This window comes from Elephantulus edwardii, unplaced genomic scaffold, assembly GCF_000299155.1.
Source record: "Elephantulus edwardii isolate Elephantulus edwardi_28Jun2011 unplaced genomic scaffold, EleEdw1.0 scaffold00147, whole genome shotgun sequence".
Taxonomy (NCBI): domain Eukaryota; kingdom Metazoa; phylum Chordata; class Mammalia; order Macroscelidea; family Macroscelididae; genus Elephantulus; species Elephantulus edwardii.
Window position 1 is genome coordinate 7,960,394 of NW_006399897.1, and position 21,979 is coordinate 7,982,372.

Sequence of the window (21,979 nt, forward strand, 5' to 3'; positions counted from 1 at the left end):
GCAATCTACTCGAGGACACATAACAACAAGTGTTTTGAGATGTTTGACATGGATAGTCCTTCCCAATCTCTATATTATTATTTCCCATTTCTTGTCTTTGTGAACTAGCTAGAACTTTCAATGCAGTTTTCAATATAACTGATGAGAAAATATTTTACAGTCAATCTCTATATTAAAGATATACCTCCTTATATAGGGTTCTTAAAATTAAATATGTTGGTGCCCCTTTTTTTAGAGGTTCTTCAGCAATTGAACTTCTACTCATTCCTACTTTGCTAATGTTTTTATTGTTAATGACTATTGAGTTTTACCAGTGTTATACTTTCCTGAATTTATTAATATGGTCATATTATTTTTCATTTTCACCATGTTAATGAGATTGTATTCACAATTAGTTCTGATAAGATTTTTGTTATGTGCCATTGAGTCACCTGTGACTCATCGAGACCCTATGTGCCAATCTTGTTGTCTCTGACACATCTACTCTCATTACCTCAGTCACTGAATTAATTCGTCTCGTCAATGGTCTTCCTCTTTCATGCTGTTTTTCCACCCTCCCAACCATGACGTCTGTCTCCAAGGACTGGTCCTGCCTTGCAACATGTCCAAAGTATGTCCGAGGAAGCGTCAGAATCCTTGCTTCCAAGGAGCAGCCTAGGCTCACCCTCTCTAGGATGAACCTGTTTGTTAGTCCATGGTATATTCGATATTTTTTATCCCCCCAAGCACCACAGTTCAACAGCATCAATTCTCCTCCTAACGTTCCTAGCCATTGTCCAGCTTTCTGATAGCTAGCAAATAATTGCAAAGACTATGACTTGGATCAGGCACACCTTAGTCTCCAGACTCACATCACTGTCCTTCAGTACTTTAGAGAGATCTCAGAAAGCAGACTTTCCCAATGTAATTCATCTTTTAATTTCCTGGCTACTGGTACCAAGATTGTTGATTATGGAGCCAAGCAAACTAAAGCTGTTAATAATCTCAATCTCTTCACCATCTATAATGATGCTGTTAATTGGCCCAGTGGTGAGAATCTTTTTCTTCATATTGAGCTTCAGTCTATACTGAAGCCTGCAGTCCTTGACCTTCTGCAGCAAGTGCTTCAGATCCTCCTCAGTTTCACAAGCAGGGTTGTTATCTGCATAATGGAGATTCCTCCAATCCTGATGCCACATACCTCATCATAGAGCCCCATCTCCTGTATAATCTGTTCTGCATATAGATTGAAGGGGTATGGATATAGGACACATTTCTGGTATACAACCTTACCAATTTTGAACCATCCAGTGTTTCCTTTCTCTGTTCTGATGACTGCCTTCTGGTCCAAGGTTTCACAAAAGCATAAACAAGTGCTCTGGAATTCCCATTCTTCTCAAAGTCAATCACACTTTGTTGTGATCCACACAGTCAAAAGCCTTTACATAGTCAATGAAACACAGATAGACATTCCTCTTTACTCCCTGCTTTCAGCCAAGATCCATCTAACATTTGCTATAATATTCCTAGTACCACAACCTCTTCTAAACCCAGCATACACTTCAGACAGTTCTCTGTTGATGTGCTGTTGCAGTTGTTTTTGGATAATCTTCAACAGAATCTTGCTTGCATGCGTTATCAATGATATTGTTTGATAATTTCCACATTTTATAGGGTCACCTTTCTTTGGAATGGGGACAAATATAGATCTCTTTCAATAAGTTGATCAGGTGGTTGTCCTCCAGTTTTTTTGGCACAACTTGGTGAGCACATCCAGGTAGAGTCTGTTTGTTGAAATATGTCAATATGTCCAGGGCCTTCTTAAACTGAAGGAACTGAAGAACAAATTAAGCCTCAAGTTGTAATACTTAAAGATGCTTTGGGCAGAATATTAAGTGATCCAGGAAGCAAAAAAAAAGATGATGGAAAGAGCATACAGAGTCATTGTACCAAAAGGAATTGGTGGACACAGAAAAATTTCATGAAAGAACGTATGAGAAAAAGCCTGTGGTGATGAAGGAAGAATTTCAAGCTCCTCTGAAGGAATTGGCAAAAAACAAAGCCCCTTTTAAGATTAGGAACAGGCAAATTACAAGACGTGTAGAGTGGCCAGTGCCCCAAATGTTTGATTTGCTGTATAACTCCATGAATTTAAAAATCAACAGTCCCTCCTTCGTTCAGTTCCCTCTCACTCCTCTGTGTCCTTTGGGTTTGGTGGTTATCTGGAAGGTCTCCAAGAGGTTCAAACTCTTTGGGAAATGGGTCACTCAGTATAGGTATACAGACTGATTTTGCAGACTGGTGAGTATTGCAGATTATAAGTTACACTGTAACTGGAGAGTGTGTGTCCCAAAAAGAGAGAGCTGGCATTCAGGTCCCATGAACTTATTATATAAGCTTTTAGAAGAGTATGGCTTATATCCCATCTTCATCCTCTTTCCCTAATACAGTATATTCAGTACAAAATAAACAGCTGGTCATTGTCTGTTGTTTTTGTTGTTGTGTACCATCGAGTCAGAACTGACTCATAACTGACCCTCTAGCAGGTTTTCATAGGCAGTTAATCGCACCGGAGGAGAGAGATTGCCCACCCTTCTCCTGCAGAGCAGCTGGTGGCCGTGAACAGTGTTTCTTTGGGATTGCAGGACAGTTCCTTACCACTAAGCCAATTATTGTCTAGGAAAGGCAATTTGAAAGATAAACCTGTAACACCACAGATCACCCCTTGGATTTTCTAGCCTTCAACACTCACACTTGATGATTCAACCTTCTTCTTATGATTGTAATAAAAATTATATTCATGAAAGCATGCAAGTCAGCAACTTTATGCCTCATGCCCTAATGTCCCCAATATTAGATAGCTAATTCTGAGTTGCCTATTCCTATCAAACCAATACTCTGAAGAACATGCATGTTTCTTTCTCTGAATTACTTTCTGTTCCAGTTAGAACTTTTGACATGTGCATCTATAAGCAATTTCCAGTCAAGAGCAAGCCATGAGATTGCAACATTCAACACTAGCTACCATCATGAAACATCTTCTCTTCATCTGCTTGGGTACTGGTCAACTCAACCACAGTTATTAGTGCCTAGGTCCAAATGGGCATCAGCTGCAAACTCTTCTTCTTGTGTTCTAGACCACATGATCCCTTCACCCAGCTGTAGTCCCTACATGATCCAAGTCAACAAGGGGGGATCTTCATGATTCCCTGATCCTCAAGCCAGCAACGCTTTTTGCTTATGCGTATCTCTGTGTATGTTATATTAATAGTACTTATGGAAAACACCCAAACTCCGCCTCTCTGTACATTGCTACATACTTCCAAATGTAAATTTCTTCAATTCAAAGTTCAAGGTGAGTCTACAAATACATTCAAAGGCAAATCTCCTCTGAGTACTGGAGGGTGTGCTTAATCTTCCCCTAGTCTAAGCCCGATGCCTTCTAATTCTACTGCTTCCAAGAAAGATTTCTTCAGCGCGAATGTTCCTTTTTTAGTATATATCTACTCAGCACTAGCTGACTTGCATTTTCCCTGTAAATACATATCTCTAATCATTATAGCATCCAATATTTATTTTTTACAATATATTTAATTATGATAGTATAGAAGAAATATCACTATCTATCAAGTACATTCAAATAGAGAGATATAAAATTAGTATGTTTTACCTTAAGTCATTGATTGTAACTTGGCTTTGCTTTGCTGGTCTCTGACATTTAGTAACAGAAAATTATTTCCTTGTTCTGAGTCTCTCAGTAGGTATTAAGATAATGTTAGATTTTTCTAACTGCATGACTCATTTATTCATTCCTTTACTCTCTTATTTCTCCTTCCTCTCATTTGCAATTTATTTTTACTCAGACTTTTCCAGTTTGGGAACAGATATCGGGATCAGTTACTGTGCCAATCCAAATAGAAGGTATCAAGCCCAGTCTGGCAAATGCTTCACCTTTAGTCCATTCCAATTCATGTAGGGTAGGGTTGTATAGGTACAATACCAATGGGCTTTCTAGGTCACAAGGCAAGACAGTAGTATTTACAGTTAACCCTACTTTTGCAAGATAAGGTTAATGCAAAATCCATCCCCTAAGACCCTTAGGAATTATTTCATACAAGTTTAAGAGAATTGTTACAGTTATTTGTTCAGGAATCATGTAGCTTCTGACACCTATAGCTGCATGCTTGGACCTGGGTCTGCAGCATCTGGCAAGAAGAAACAATCTCAGATGATGTGAGGAAGACTTGTATAGCAGCACCATCGTCTTCTGCTACTCTTTCTTCTCCAGATATCCCTGAGAAATGTAGATATGCCTAGTGTTGAAACCCCTTTTGTTCCTCTCATATTGTAATTGAGCACACACTCTTGAATGCATGCAACCCAGCCCTACATACTTTTATTCCCCCCATGTTTTATATAACATATGTTTTAATTGCCCATTCCAATTCTGTATCAGACTATTAAGCTGACAGTGGTAGGCAACATGATGTGTCCATTGAATAATATACTGTTTCTTGGCCCAATGCGGCACTCTGTGGTCTGTAATCTGTGTTCTTTGGTCTGAGGAAATTGAAGGTGGTAGCCCTAACTGCTATAATACCTTTCATTCCAGTATTTTACTAGTATTTTTGGCATTTCAGTTGGTTACAGGATATGCAAAGCCCAGTCCAGAGAAAGTATTTATTCCTATGAGGTTTGTAGCTCGTTTGTAACCCCCTGCTGCCCTAGTGCCATTTGTCCAATATAGTCAACTTGCCAACTATATGCAGGGTCTTCCCTCCTGGAAATCTGTGCTATTTGTCAGCAACCTCATTCTCTCTTGTTTGCATGCAGTGCAATCTTTTCTGGTGTTTTGTGCCTCAGATGGAGAAATATGAATTTATGTAGTTTCAGCTCATCTCTGCATTGCGGAGCACTACCATGTCTACTCCTTTCATGGGCCAAATTTGCTACCTCAAGGGAGTGCACCAACATACCTGCTGATTCCAGTCACCCTCTGCTCCTGGAAGGGAGTTCTTATGATGGGCATTGGCATACCAAACTCTAATGTGCCACATAAATTCCCAGTGTGCTTTCCATAGGTCCATGCCCCATGCTGGTGTCCTTTAAATAGTAGAATTTTCCTTGGACCATTTTACTGATCAAATGGCTAAGCCATTAGTCAGTATTCATGAATCAGTAAAAATCCAAACCTATGAACTCTCTCATCATTGTTAAATTCCTCAGTTACTGCTAGAAAGACAGCATGCAGTTCAATTTATTTTCCTTATCTTTTCTTGCTTTTCCCAATCAGTTTTGAGCTGATCAAAAGATAAATCTTGCTTTTCACATCTACTGGTCTTAATTGAGAGACTTTCCACATCAGATATAGCCCACATACTCTGAAACTACCATCTGTGAATCAAGTAGCCCTCTGTTTCTCATCAAGAAGTTCTTCTTAGGGCATTGTCCAAGGGGAAATGGGCTCTGGCATTGCCAGAACAATGGAGATTCCAATATAGAACCATCAGGAAAAGAGGCTAATTGCTTGTAGATATGGTGGGTGTCTCCTTGCCTTCCTCCAAGAGCTCATTCCTGTTTGAACCATTTCCATTTTATCACAGAACTGTTTTGGGAACAATCGTCTTTATTAGAGTGTTTCTCTGACATCACCCCAGACATGTCTGTTATTTCAAGTCTCATAATAATCTTATGTCCTTCTGTCATTGAAGCAATCTCAACCAATACCCAATAGCAAGCAAGTAACTCTCTTTCAAATGGTGTATATCGTACAACAGCATCAGGAAATTCCATTGTTCAGAATCCCAATCACTGCCACAGGTAGCCTTCTCAAGTTTCTAAAAAAAGCTCCAATCTGCATAAGCATAGGTGGCAGATACCTGGAGAATCATATTTAAATATGATTCATATCAAAGGGAGTGAGACTGATTTCTGTATTTCACCTATACCTTGCTGTTTCTCAGGATCCCATTCAAATACAGTTTTCTTTGATGTAACTTTGCGGATAGGAGCTAAGAATATTCCAAGATGTGGGATATGTGTCCTCCAAGATCCAAATAGACACGTCAAACCTTAGTCCTCCTGTTTAGTTTTTGAAGTGGCTAGTGAAAGCAATTTGTTCTTGGTCGCCTGTGGGATGTCTCATGTAGCTCCTGTCCAGGTTATTCCCAAGAATTTAACATGGGTCCTGGATTTTTGCTGAATTTATCAACCAATCTCTGTGGGCCATGTGGGCACCCACTGTATTCAGATCATCCCTAGCCTGTTCTTCAGTGTTCGCTATAACAAGTATTATCAGTGTAATGTATAATTACAATGGTGGTCTAAACCAAGTCCAAGTCTCTTTTAACCAGTCTATGACAGTCGACTTCAATAAAAATAAAAATAATAAAAATAAAACTCAGTTTTCACACACACACACACACACACACACACACACACTCAAAACAACAAAAACTCTGTGGTAAGACTGTAAAGATACCCTGAAATTCTTCTCACATGAAAGCAAACTGTGGCTGGCTCTTTTCTGAGATTGAAATTTAGAAATAAACTGACAATAACAACAAAAAAACCAAAAAACTTTCACAAGATCTATCACTAATTACCATTCTTCTTTGCTCTGCTGAATTTTTTGCACCGTTGATACCATCTCTGTAACTGCTGAAACCACAGGTAGTCTACAGTTAACCTCCATAAGCCATGTACCTTTTTTACAAGCTGTATAGGACTGCTATATAGAAAATGTTATGACACTAACACTCCAGCCTTTAGCATTTATTTAATCAAGGCAGATATTTCTTTTTGTCCACAATGTTTCCTGTTATTTATTCAGATTAACAACTGATTGCTCTATGACAATTCTCATGGTTCACATTTGACATTTCTAACAAGCAGTGTCCTTAGGGAAGACGTACATGTCCTGAGTTTTACAAGATCTTGTAGAGGGGAGTTTCCCCCCATTAAACATAATACCCATACCAATAATACATTCAGGTAAAGGAGATACTACTATTTCATACAATATCTGTTTATATTTTCCAATTCTCGTCCAGACTTTCACTTTAGTCCCATTAAGTTCTACGTTCTCATATCTTCCTAATACAACTTTAAATCCTCTCAAGTTTTCCTTAGTAGATTTGGGGATATTACAGTACATTGACGTCCTGTGTTCAGAAGCCTCAAGAAAGTTTCTTCTCCACCTCCAAGCCATTTTACCCGTACATAAGCATATAGCATCAGATATTCAGCTAAGGGCTGGACCAGAAGACTCTGGCCTTCCTGTCAATCCATATCTTGATCAAGTTGAACTTAAGCATTAAGTGATTCTGAGCGTGACTCCATCATTAATTACTTCATAATTAGGATAAATAGAACACATTTTTTTAGGCCTTCTTAATGTTGAAGGGTCAGAAGGAGCCTTCATTGGTCCACACAGCCTCCAGTAGTGCTACTTTAGAAACAGTCTCAATTTTATCAGTTCCCTCTATATTCATTCAATTCCTGTGTAAATATCAAAAGATGTCCACCACAACAGAGTAAATCTTTTCTCCAAAATCACTTCCCATTTGACGATCAATCACTCCAATATTCCTTGTATTTTCAAACCCATAAGGGGAAGTTGTTTTAATAAAATTTACACAGTTTCTTCAGTTTTTGCCTTGTTCTCCAGTAGCAGAGCTACGTGAAATGCCCATGTAGGAGGAATTTCTGTGATTACTTTGTCTGTCATGGCCTATGTAAGTTGCATACTCATTGGATTAATATGTTCAGTGTCATAATACCATTTCAACGTGGATTGCATATGCAGAACATCAACTGCTTCCCCTGGAGAGTACCATTTATTGCTTAAACTGTAAGAAGAGAGTCTCCCTTAGCAGGATAAATGAACTTAATTACATAGCCACTCTATCAAGTGATTTCACACCTCTGGGTTAATCTGTTGTGTAACTATGTCCTGCCATATAATTTGTGACTGGTGTATAGACAATTGTCAGTTTTGCATTCACCCAAACATATCCCTCCATTCTGCAACATTCAGAACCATGGATGTAGCTCTAAATTTATCACTCTTTATAATCCATTTTAGTAATTGTTCCTGAGAAGGAAGGCTGCCTATAAAAATGTACATACTTATGCATTACTGTATGCTATATTCACTGGTTACAATAGTTTCTTGATCCTGCCCATCTGCCTTCCAGACTTTTTTGATGACCACAGGTCTGAGGGCATTTTGGGCTGTTCCCACATGTTTTTGTTTATTTGTTTTTTCTTCTTTCCAAGTAGATCATGAGATTAAGGGGCATAACTCTGACCTGGAAGGATTTTGTTCGGTTCTGATATCAGCCATTTAGTTCTTACATTTTTTCCCTTGTATTTGCTGTCACTAGTTCTGGTCTTTTCTTATCATTCATTATTTCTCTTTGCCTCCAAATTAACAATTGTCTCAGGAATTAGGTCAAATAACTTTTGCATTAGGTTACTGACTGCAGTATAATAGCTGCTTTCATTGATGCACACTCTCTATCCCTTCTAGACACCCAGGTTTCTCATTCTATTATTTAACCCTCTTTATGTGAAGACATATGTTATAGAGAGTCTAGACCATTTAGCAAATCTCACTACTCTGATACTGATTATATCCATACTTTGTTCTAGAAAGATTAACAGCAGACTGCTTACAAGCTGTACAGAATCCACAGTGTCCCAGATGTTTGATATGTTGCATAACTCCATGACTTCCACATCAACAGTTCCTTTTTCATTCAGTTCCCTCGCTTCTCTGTATCCCTTGGGTTTAGTGGTTCCTTGGAAGGTCTTCTAGAGACTCAAAACCATCAGGAAAGTGACTTATATCACTGTAGGTATGCAGGCTGATTTTACAAAGTCTGGTGCACATTGTAGACTGTTAGTTGCAGTGTCACTGGAAAGTGTGTGTCCTAAAAAGAGAGAGCTAGTGTTGAGGTCCCATGAGCTTATAAAAGCCTTAGTATAGTGGAATTTGGAGCTCAACCTAATACTCTTTCCTTAATACAAGAAATCTTGCAGCACAAAATAGTTAGTCATTGTCTAGGAGATACTTTTTGAACGATAAACCTTTGATACCACAGTAATTATATTAATTTTCAAATATTGAGCCATTTCTGGACATATCTGGAATAAATTTCACTTGAACATGTATATAATTTTTTCATATGTTGGATTTGAATTGTTAACATTTTCTTGAGGCATTTTATACCAATTTTCAAAATAGCTAGTGGTGTATAAACTTTCTTTTTAAATTTTTTTAAAAAATCTTATTATTTGTGTGTGTGTGTGTGTGTGTGTGTGTGTGTGTGTGTGTACCATTCAAATAGGATCTGATGAGAAGATTGTCCCTCCTTCTCCAGCAGAGCATCTGGTGGATTTGAACCAAGTATCTCTGGGATTGCAGTGTAGCATCTTGCCACTAGGCCACCAAAGCTCCCTGTAAACTTTCTCTCTTGTGATACTGGTTTCGTTTTGATATTTTCTCATTCAGCTTCAGAAGAATTGGGACATATACTCCTCCTCCTCCTACTTTTACTACTACTTTGTATCATTTTTCCATTTTTTTTTTTTTTAGAATTCATCAATTATATTGTCTGAGACTAATACTTCCATTTTTTATTGCATTTTTTAATAGATATATCCATCTTCCAATTATCTATTTCTTCCGGTCAGTATTTTGGTAGATTGTACCTTTGGAAAATTTAGTTATTTTCATCAATATGTTAAAATTTTGGACATGTAGTTATTTCATTTTTATTATAGTAATTTTTTTCTTTTTTCTGTCTTTCTTAATTAGATTTCTGGGAGTTCATTAATTTTGTTGAACTTGACAATGAAACCTTTTGTCATTGTTGATTTTTTTCTTTTGAAATTTATTGGGTTTTGCTCACGTTTTATTTGACATGCTTACTTTGGATTTACTGTTATTTTTCTTATTTCTTATTATTGAAGTTTAGGCCCTTGGTTTTTTTTCCCAATATGCATATTCATTTCTATAAGTTTTTGCTATAGGCATAGCATTTGTTATAGTCTGCACATGTGGGTAAGCTTTAATTTCATTTAAAATATTTTAATTTATATTCAAATTTATTTTCATAACATTGCATATGCTATTTAGAAGAATATTGTTTAATATCATGATATTGAATTCTGTTTTGTTATCTTTCTGTTATTATTTTCTAGAATAGGACCTTTATTATTAAAAGGGTATAATTTGTGTGATTTATGTTCATTTAAAAATTTTGATTTGTTTTCTGGTTTCTCTTATAGTGAATTATCTGAGAGTTTGAGAAAAAAATGTATATACTGTTATTGTTGAGCTAAAACATTCCATAAATTTCAATAGATTCAGTTGATTTTTAGTGCTGTTAAATTCAACTATATCCTTATTGATTTTCTTTTGACTGGATTTTTCAATTACTAATGATTTCTTTAATTATTATAGTTATTCTTCCTTGTTTTTTCCATTAAATCAATTTTGCCTCATACATTTTGTTGCTTTGTTTTGAGTTTATCATTTGTAGAACTAATTTGTCCTTTGTCATGATTTTTCTCAATTAGAAGAAATGAATATATCTAATTTACCTCTGCTTTCTTTTGATCAATGTTACCATTTTTTGACCATGGTATTCTTTTATTTTTATCTTTGCAAGTCTTTTTATGAAAAAAATTTCTTGTACTAAAATACATTTGATTTTTTTTTGTTTTGAAAATGCTTTCTGACAATCTTTGCCTGTATATTTAGACCACTCACATTAAAAATTATCATTGAATAACATGTACCATATTGATATCAGTTTTGAATTTGTTGCACCTGCTTTTGCTTCCTATCTTTCTTTCCTTGCTGTGTCTACTTTTATTTGAGCATTTTCTAAGTATTATTTTTCTCTAATAATTTAGCATATAATTTATACTTTTAAAAGAAGTTTTGAAATAATTTTCCCAAAGTTTTCAATATGCATTATCTAATTTCAAGCCTCCTTAAAAGAATATTATATTGCTGTATGGGTAACAAAGGGTGTCTGTTGAGAGAATATTTTAGGACTCTCCTCCATTCCCTCCTCATGGTGAAATTATTATCAATTTCACAGTTTCAGATATTGTGATCATCCAGTAGTAGTTGAATAGATTTGTATAGATTTGTAGTACTCTAGTAGGAGTATTGATTGGTATTTCACTTTGGTAGGGACATTTATTCTATGCATCTATTATAAAAAATCTATTATAACCCAGAAGTTTTACTGAATATAAGTGTATTCTTTATAACACTATGCTGTTGTTGTTGTTGTTATGTGCCGTTGAGTCACTTGAGATTCATAGCGACCCTATGTACACTATATAATGTATAAATTTATACAAGTACTGACTAAATAATTTGACATATGATTTATCACAATTTATCCATCCATACTCTTAGAAATATGAGCAATTTAAGTTTTGGGAGGTTTGATTTTATAGATTTTGGTATATCTATAACATATAATATTACATAACTATCAAATTCTGTTAGAAAAGTCTTTAATTAAAATTGTAAACTACCACAATATAACGTGCTGTAAAGTATCTTGAGTTTTGTGTGCTTAGGATAATGTCTGACCATGAAAATATTGAAAGATAAAATGAGAAAATTTGTAATAATAGCTCTTGTATGCAATTAAATGGTCAAATTCTTTGGACAGTGATAAATCATGTTGCTTGAGAGAAGAATAAAAACACATTCAGATCTGTATTTTAGAAATATAATTACGACAAACTTTCTAAAAATATTCTAATGTTCCTATGTATAAAGAGGAGTAAAAAAATAAAATATTGATTTTTCTTTATCATATCTGTGCCTATTTTCTTTATTATTGTCCATTGACCATATCACACATTTTTTTCTTACCCTGAAGGTTGGTAGGAAACATGGAACCTTTGTTTCCCAGTTTAGTTTTATCTTTCATCTTGCATAATTATAATTTGGAATAAGTCATATTTAGATTTCTTATACTTTGTGTTTTCTTCTCTTTCTTTTTATAGTGTGCTCGGTATGATAATGCCTTCATTACAGAGGTCCTAATAGACAGAGGGGTGAATGTGAATCAGCAGGATGAAGATTTTTGGACACCAATGCACATTGCCTGTGCCTGTGATAACCCTGATATTGTTCTGCTGCTTATCTTAGTAAGTAAATCAATGAAGCCTATTTGTTTGAAAATATTTGTTGGCAAGTGGTATGCATCCATTGCATCCTTCCAAAATGTGTTGTATAGGCTAACATCTATGCCTTGATTTTAATCCCTTTGAGGATAGATTGTGTGAAAAGAACAAAGCACCGTGTGGAGACAGATGTATCTAACCTTGGACAACTTCACAAAAGGGAGCTGTCCCTGGCTACATTATCAGCAACACCAAACCAATCTCCACGAGGTCAGACATGTCTCCCACAGTCTCATAATTCTTTCACCTCATCTCAACACCAATCCTTCGGCTTTACTGAGTACAGAATCTGATAGCTCACAGACAACACAAAATCATGTTAGGCAAGTCAAAAGTTGACAATCCAGGTTAGTAGCAGCATATGTATTCACCTAGTTGTGCCAAGAACGATGGAAGACAACCACTTGGCCAACTGACTGGAAAAGATCTATATTTGTTCCCATTCCAATGAAAGGTGATCCAACAGAGTGTGGAAATTATTGAACAATATCATTAATATCACATACAAGCAAGATTCTGCTGAAGATTATCCAAAACAACTGGAACAGCACATCAACATTGAACTGTCAGAAGTGCAGGCTGGGTTTAGAAGGGGTCGTGTTACTAGAGATACTGTAGTTAATGTTAATTGGATCTTGGCTAAAAGCAGGGAGTACCAGAGGAATGTCTATCTGTGTTTCTTTGATTATGCAACGAAGTTTGACAGTTTGGATCACAACAAACAATGACTGACTCTGAGAAGAATGGGACTTTCAGAACACTTGTTTGTGCTAAGGTGGAACCTATACTTGGACAAACAGGCATTCGTAGGAACGGAGCAAGGAAACACTGCATGGTTCAAAATTGATAAAAGTGTATGCCAGCGATGTATCCTATTGCTATACGTTTTCAATCTATATGCAGAATAGATTATCTGAGAGTCTGGACTGTATGAGGAAAAATGTGGCATCAGGATTGCAGGAAGATTCATCAACAATCTGTGTTATTGCAGATGACATAACCCTGCTTGCTGAAACCTAGAAGAACCTGAAGCACTTGCTCCAGAAGGTCAAGGACTATAGCCTTCAATATGAATTTAGGCTCAATACCAACAACAAAAAAATTCTCATCACTGGGCCAATTGGCAGCTTCATGATAGATGGTGAAGAGATTGAGATTGTTCACAGCTTTAGTTTGCTTGGCTCCATAATCAACACTCTTGGCACTGGCAGCCAGGAAATTAAAAGACGTATTGTGATGGGAATGTCTGATGTCTCTTGTTAGAGACCTCTCCAAAATACTGAAGAGCAATGATTTCACTCTGGAGACTAAGGTGAACCTAATACAGGCCATGGTCTTTGCAATCATTTGCTATGTGTCAGAGAGCTGGTCAATGACTAGGGATGATAGAAGGAGAACTGTGTCAGAGACAGTGAGATTGGCACTGGATAAAGCATGGTTAAGGGCCATTGTGCAGAGGGTTGCTGAGTTGCAGGTGATTCAACAGCGTTTAACAAGAACAACAAGCAGAATATAGTCACACAGCTTCCAAAATCTGCTCATAGGCACCTCAGCCTTGAACCTCATGGCTTTAGGCCAGTGCTACAAAGTTCTAAGTCCTGCAAATTATGCCACAACCCCCACCCCTTGTTGCCAACAAATTTAGGCAAAGGCTATTAGCTCCAGTTCCAAATGTGTAGCAGTCCCAAGGTCCTGTCTAATGTCAGGTCTCTGATTTTCTATCTCATGTTATTACCCTGATTCTCTGCTATGAAGGACACACTACATTCCCTTGTTGCTTCTTTTGCCAATGAGGAAGATCTTCCAATTCTACTGCTGGATCTCCTCCATTTAATAGCAAGACTAGCCAATCCTCTTATGATTAGGGTTACTATTTACATATTCCTGTTAATTCATATTACAAAGCAAAATCCAATGGCTAGCTCAGTCATTTTGAACAATAAACTCCACAGTTGTATTTGGTATGAAAATGAAACATGATTAGTGTAGAATGTAGTTGAAATAAGTATTTTTTTGAGATATAAGGGAGATTAAACAGAGAAAAGCAAGAGACAATAGGAAAGAGATGTCAGACAACATGAAAATCATCCATAAGTAAAACATTAGTAAATGAGGACTTTCCTTTGGAGCCATAAGCAGAGAAAGTCTTTTCTTAGAGCCAGCAGTCTAACTAGATTTGAACTGTTAGCCTTCTAGGCTGTAAGAAAATAAATATCTATTTGTTAAAGTCATCCATTTGTCAAGTTTCTGTTATAGAATTACTAGATTACCAGACAGCACATAAAAGTTTAAATTTTTTAATGTTTCACTACTTTTAACTATTTTATAAAAAAACCCCACAAAAACAAACAACTGTATCTGTCTTAGTAATTTGCCTGGAGCACAAAAGAATTAAGATATTAAGGTTAAAGGTCACATATAAAAGGTTAAAGCTCATAAAACAAACTGTTGAGATGGGACACCAAGCTGTATTCATCTTGATTTTCCTTGGAAATTATATACCTTATTTTGATGATAATTATGACATCTGGTTTGGAGGAAGTCTTGTCAACAACCTGTGATATACATATGGTACATACTTGCTTGCTTAAAATGAAGATAATTTGAAGCACTTACTAAAGTAGATCGAAGACTACAGCTTTCAGTGTAGAGTACATTCCAACACAGAGTGCCAAAAAAAGAAATATGCTTTGGAGGCAGTGCAGACAGAGTACTCCTCAGAGGCAAGGAAGGTAAGACTCTCACAGGCCTTGGGCACATTATCAAGAGGGACTAGTGTTTGGAAAAAAACATCATATTTAAAAAGGTGAATGGCTAGTGAATGAGAGGAAGACCTTCAATGAGATGCATTGATACAATGACTGAAACAATGAGCTTTAAACACAAGAGAGATTGTGAGGATGATGTAGTATACATTGGGCCTGGTTTCATTCTCTTGTGTACGTAATCGCTATGAGTTGGAGGTGACTCAGTGATACCTAATAACAATTGGCAAGCCGAACCTAACTAGAAAAAAATCATTTTTTTAATATTCAAAGTTTACTTTCATAACATAATTTTTAGCTGAGTAGATATAAATATTGTAGAAACATAGTTTCTGTTGAATTGTCTTCTTTTGGTATATCTAGTAAAGAAATGTCTACAAAATACAGTTACATAGGAATGAAAAATTTATAAAAAGTATTACAGGCTTGTTGTTTGTTTTGTTTTTTTTATTACTTACTTATTTTCAGTTAAAACTTAAGACCCTTGGCAATAATTCTTACAAAAATCTCAATTATTTTAGAATTGGGAATGTTATGCTATTATGAGGGATTTTTAAATAAAATATATAAATCTGAGACTAATAAATAATTTGATGCTTTTTGTGTTTTTAAGTCAGATTAATAATATAATCTAATTTCTTAATGATTTCCTGTGATGTTTCTAGTTTTTTCCTATCAATTATTGTCTATAGCTTTCAAGCTCTAACAAAGGAAATCTTATTGAACATCATATGTAGATATGTTGTTGTTAGGTGCCATTGAGTATGACTCAGAGCAAGCCTATGAAGAGCCAACCTGAACCTTACCTATTCTGTGCCATCCACTTCATCTCTAACATACTAGAAAGTACACTGCTAAAGTTACCAAGTCAGTTCATCTCACTGGGGCATCTTCTCATTTACCGGTCCTCCATCTTTCCAAACATTATGTCCTTTCCAAGGAACAGCCTCACCTCACTCTGTGTCCAAAAGACAAAAGATGAAGCTTTGCCATCTTTGCTTCTCACAAGAAATCTGGCTGCACATTTTTGAAGACATATCTGTTTTTTTTAGCAGTCTATAGGATATTCATTGCTCTTCTCCAAGACCACAGTTCAAAGGGATACATTCATCTTATGTCATCCTTATCCATTTCCCAGCTCAGTGATGCATAGCAAGTCATCAAAAAGACTATGGCCTGAATCAGGCACATTTTGGTATTCGAATTGACATTATTACTCTTCAGCATTTGGGAGATGACCCTGACAATGAACTTGCCCAATGCAATATGTCTCCTGATTTCCTGAATGTTGGTACCGAGGTTTTTGATTGTTGATCCAAGGAAGATGAAATCACTGACAGCTTCAGTCTTCTCTCCATCTATTATAATTTTGACTCTTGGTCCTGTGGTGAGGAACTTTGTTATCTTGATGTTGAGATATATATAATCCATACTGAAGGCTGTAGTCCTTGATCTTCTGCAACAAGCATTTCATATCCTACTCACTTTCAGCATGCCATTTTATGTCATCTGCATAATGAAGGTTGTCAATGAGTTTTCCTCCAATGCTGATGACACATTCTTCGTAATAACAGTTGTTCAAATATTTTGCTCAGCATACATATTGAATAGATATGAGTGAAGGACACAACCTTGAAACACACCCTTCTTGATTTTTAAACCAGTCAGTCTTTCCTTGCTCTATTTGGAGAACTACTCTTTGTTTTAGATATAGATTCCATATGAGCACAATTAAATCTTTAGAGATTCTCAGTCTTCTCAACATTAGTCATAGATTATTTGGATCCATAGAGTCAAATGCCTTTGACTAATCAATAAAACACAAATAGACATTTTCTGGTATTCTCTGGTATATTCTGGTTTTAGCCAGTCTGCATTTGACATGAGCAGTGATAAACCTGTTGCTATAACCTCTTCTAAAATCAATTTGAACCTCTGTTAGTTCCTTGTCAATGTGATATTCTAGTTGTTTTTGAGTGACCTTCAAAAAATATTCAACACCCCCATGATACATCTTCAAGGATATGTACATGTACAGCCAAGCACAATCAATAAGAGTGCATCTGAATTCCAAAATCAATCTCCATAATAGTCTATGTGTTTCCTACTGCCAAAGGGGCCCTTTAGAGTAGTGAGAGAAGATCTTCACCCTGAAACCCACAGCGTCCCTTTTCAGCAGGAAGTAGCTAAGAGAATACGCCGTCCCCTTTTCCTTATGACTCAAGGTGAAGTCTCTCTCAGGGAGGAGTGATAGGGAATGGCAAAGGATACACTGACAAAGAAGATTAATCAGAACTGGCTTTGACAAGCACTGTGGCATTTGGACAAGAACAAACTGGGAGGAGGGTAGAGAGAATAGTGCAACAATGAATGAGTGGAAGCCTAAAATCTCTGTAAATGTTTATGAAAATTAATAAAATATAATTATAGGAAAAAAAAGAAAAAAATATTTTACTATAGATATAAATTTATTTGAACTCAAGGTAACTATTTTCAAAATTCTTCCTTATTTTCTATACCAGTGTAAAAGAGGAACACTTTCAGTGAGATGGATCAACATAACCAACCAAATCCAACTCATTGGCACCAAGCCACAATGATAACTTCATTAATTTCATAGAGTCATTATGTTGTTGTTGTTATATGCCATCAAGTTACCTGTGACTCACAGTCAGCCTTTGTACAACAATTCTGAAGCCTCCCCTATCCTGAGCCACTTTCATAGACTCTGACACATTTAGATACATTGCCCCAGTTACTGTATCAACCCATCTCATCCAGGGTCTTCCTCTTCTGTGCTATCCCTCCACCCTTCCAAGCATGATGTCTTTCTCCAAGGACTGGTCCCTCCTGGCCACGTGCCCCAATTATATGTGATAGAGCTTTAAAATCCTGGCTTCCAAAGAGAAATTTAGTTCCATTATCTCTAAGACAGACCTATATTTTCCCCCCTTTGGTGGTGCATGGTATGTTCTCATGTAAGACTCTTCTCTGGTGCCACAACTCCAAGACATCAATTTTTCTTCTGTCATCCTTAGTTATTGTCCAGCTAGCTAATGGATAACAAGTAATTGCGAAGACCATGGCCTGAATCAGGTCCATCTTAGTCTCTCAACTGAAATCGTTGCTTCTCAGTACTTTGAAGAGGTCCCTGACAATAGATTTTCCTAGTGCAATTCATCTTCACAATCAACACTCTTGGCACCATCAGTCAGGAAATCAGAAGACAGGTTTGATTTATTTTTATTTCCTTTACATTGTCCCCAAGGAATGTTTATAGATCTCCCCAATACATGTACACATACGTCTTCTTTCACATGCATTTCTTTCAAATTTTGAAAAAATAAAGGCTACATTAAATTAATGAGACTGTGTTGTTGTTGTTGTTATGTGCTGTCGAGTCTTTTGCGACTCATAGCAACCCTATGTACAACATCCCTAAACTCTGCTCTTTCCTGTACCAATCGCACTGCGTACGATACACCCTTCCGATTACACCAGTCACTGAATTAATCCACCTCATAGGGGGCCTTCCCCTTCTGCGCTGTCCCTCCACCCTACCAAGCATGATGTCCCTCTCCAAGGACCTGTCCCTCCTTGCAACATCTCCAAAGTATGTTAGACGGAGCCTTAGAATCCTTCCCTCTAAGGAGCATCCTAGTTTGACCTTTTCCAGGATTGACCTTTTCCAGGATGAAACAGTCCATGGTACCCTCAATACTCTTCTCCAGCACCACAGCTCAAAGGCATTAATTCTCCTTCTATCCTCCTTAGTCATTGTCCAACTCTCTGATGCATAACAAGTGATAGCAAAGACCGTGGTCTGTATCATAAGACGCACCTTAGTCTCCAGAGAGACACCATTGCTCTTCAGTACTTTGGAGAGGTCCCTAAGAGCAGACTTTCCCATGGCAATACGTCTTCTATTTTCCTGGCTACTGGTGCCAGGAGTGTTGACTGTGGAGCCAAGCAAACTGAAGCTGTGAACAATCTCAATCTCTTCACCATCCGTCCTGATGCTGCCAATTGGTCCATTGGTGAGAATCTTTGTCTTCTTGACATTGAGCCTCAATTCATATTGGAGGCTGAAGCCCTTGACCCTCTGCAGCAAGCGCTTCGGGTCCTCCTCAGTTTCAGCAAGCAGGGTTGTATCATCTGCATATCGCAGATTGTTGATAGTCTTCCACCAATCTTGATCCCACACTTCTCCTCATAGATCCCAGCCTCCCAGATAATCTGTTCTTCATACAGGTTGAAAAGGTATGGAGACAGGACACACCCCTGGCATACGCCCTTCTCAATTTTGAACCATGCAGTGTTCCCTTGCTCTGTTCTGATGTCTGCCTCTTGGTCCCAGTATAGATTTCTCATCAGCATGATCAAGTGTTCTGGTATTTCCATTCTTCTCAGAGTCAGCCACATTTTGTTATGATCCACACAGTCAAATGCATTTGCATAGTCAATGAAACATAGATAGATATTCCTCTGGTACTCCCTGCTTTCAGCTAAGATCCATCTAGCATTACTACCATATCCCTAGTACCTAGTACCCTTCTAAATCCAGCCTGGACTTCTGGCAGTTCTCTCCTGAAGTGTTGTTCCAGTCGAATGAGACTAGATAAAATAATAAAAAATATTTATTTTGAAAGAGAACATTTTGGAGGGTTTGTCTACTACATGAAATGACATTTTTTTCACTCATTTAAAAGAACAAAATAGTACAAATTAAATCTAGAAAGAAATGAAATGACAGTCCAGCACAAAAGCTATGGGATTATTTTTAGTATTAAAGAAAAGTATAAAACAGTATATTAACACTGTATTATATTTGTATTAACAATATATTTATATTAACAATATAAAACGTAAATCACAAAAAGAACCTTTGAGGCCCTTTGGAATGATACCTGAAATGAAAGATTTTAGAACTATTTAGAATGTTTAGAAGAACATGTGGAATGTCAATCTGGGTTATTCTAAATATGCCTTGTCTATATTAGTTGTTTAATATGAATTATGATTTAGTTTTATGGAAATGTATTAGCAACGTCAGATTTATGACTTTTGTAGTTTTCCATGTGCTATTGTTGTGTTTGGTTTTTTCCCCTTGGTATTAGTTGGGAGATTCAACAATTCTTGTTTCAAATTCTATTTAGAGCTCTCTAGTGGCAAAATCCATAGGGAGTTGCATCTCTAACCCAAAGCTGTACCTCTCTGGCCATTCTAATCCGCTAGCAGCTTTGTAGGGTAAAATATGGGCAGTCCTATCCTGTGATTACAGCCTCAGAAACCTGCTGAAGTATCTCCTATCACTATGACTAGATGACAATGAGCAAAATCTGTATTTACTTTCTTTAATTATTATTACTTAGACAAAACCTTTGCCAACACTGAATCGCTGTTTTATATTCCTTTGTGCAACATGGCTATGTTATTACTCAGGATAATTCATATACCATTGCTTGTGATTAATTCCACTGTCAGTAAAAATTTTCTCCCTAAATTTCATAATATATCAATCTATTATTTATAATGAAATAGAGCAAGAGGTGCTACTATCCTTATTTCCTTATAAAATATTACTTGAGATTAAACACTCTATTACTTTGCCACCATTTTACACATCAACTCTAGATCATTCCTGGAATATTTAATTGCAACTTGCCTCCTTGAGTGCCTTATAAAGAAAGCGTACCTCTATTTTTCTTTTTTTTTTGGTATCATTTTATCTCACGCTCTTGTGGCTTAGGGGTAAGGAGTTGGACTGACAAACCGAAAGCATGTGGTTCAAGTCTATCATTAATTTGCTCCATGAAAGAAAGATTGGTAATCTCTTCCCATGCAATTTCCTGTCTCTGGACACCTGCTAGATACTCGTTTATGAGTTGGTTCTGACTCAGCTGGACATAAAAATAATGACAGTCTAAAGTAAGAGAGAAGAGCAACTTTAAGGTGCAATCAGTATAGTTACATTCAAAGTGACTTGCCAGCGTAGACCCTGTTGTCATATAAATATTAAAATGAACTCATTGCTGTGGAGTTTGAACAAACTCATAGCTAACCTTCCATGGGATGTTCAGAGGCTGTAAACGACACTGGTGCAGATTGCCTGCACTTGGTGGACTCAATCCATTTACCTTACCAATCAGCCAATATTGATGGCATGAGGTCAGTGCTTGTGAAGATAAGGATCAGCCAGATTTATAACAAGAATTAGAATTAATTTATAGGCTAATGCACCCAAAAAAAAGCACAATATACCTTCTTTTCCAATGTGCATGGAACGTTCTCCAGAATAGATCACATTCTAGGTCACAAAGCAAGTATCAACAAATTAAAAAACATAGAAATTATACAAAGTATCTTTTCAGATCACAATACCACAACAACTTGCTTGAACATGATTGGGTACAAGAAGAAATAAAAAATGAAACTAAAAAGTTTCTTGAAACAAATGACAAAGAAGACACTACTTACCAAAACTTCTGGGAAACAGCCAAAGCAGTAATCAGAGGTCAATTTATAACAATAAGCAAGCACATCAAAAGGCAGGAAAAATTGACTATTGACTTTCTAACCCAACGTCTCCAACAAATTGAAAAAGAACAGCAAGAAAACCCAACACCCTCTAAGAAAACTGAAATTATAAAACTTAGAGCTGAGATAAATGAAATAGAAAACAGAAAAACAATTAAAACTATCAACAAAACTAGGATTGGTTCTTTGAAAAGGTCAATAAAATCGACAAATCATTAGCAAAACTCACAAAAGAAGAAGACACAAATAATCCGAATAAGAGATGAATTAGGCAGCATCACAACAGAACCAACTAAAATAAAAAAGCTATCATTAGAATATTACAAAAAACTATACTCAAACAAGTATGAAAACCTAAAGAAAATGGACAATTACTTAGAAATGTACAACCTACCTACACTGACACAAACTGAAACTGAACATCTGAACAGACCCATTACAAAAGAAGAAATTGAAAAGGTAATACAACAACT

The 21,979-nt window shown here is 36.6% G+C and overlaps 1 protein-coding gene across 1 annotated transcript in view; it reads left to right on the top strand.

The window, feature by feature from the left end:
• MYO16 (myosin XVI) overlaps positions 1–21,979 on the top strand; it is a 951,959-nt gene that overhangs the window by 200,870 nt on the left and 729,110 nt on the right. The window contains exon 4 of the mRNA XM_006894620.1: positions 12,025–12,168. Within this exon, the coding sequence (XP_006894682.1) occupies positions 12,025–12,168 (144 nt within the window). The remainder of the gene's footprint in view (positions 1–12,024; positions 12,169–21,979) is intronic.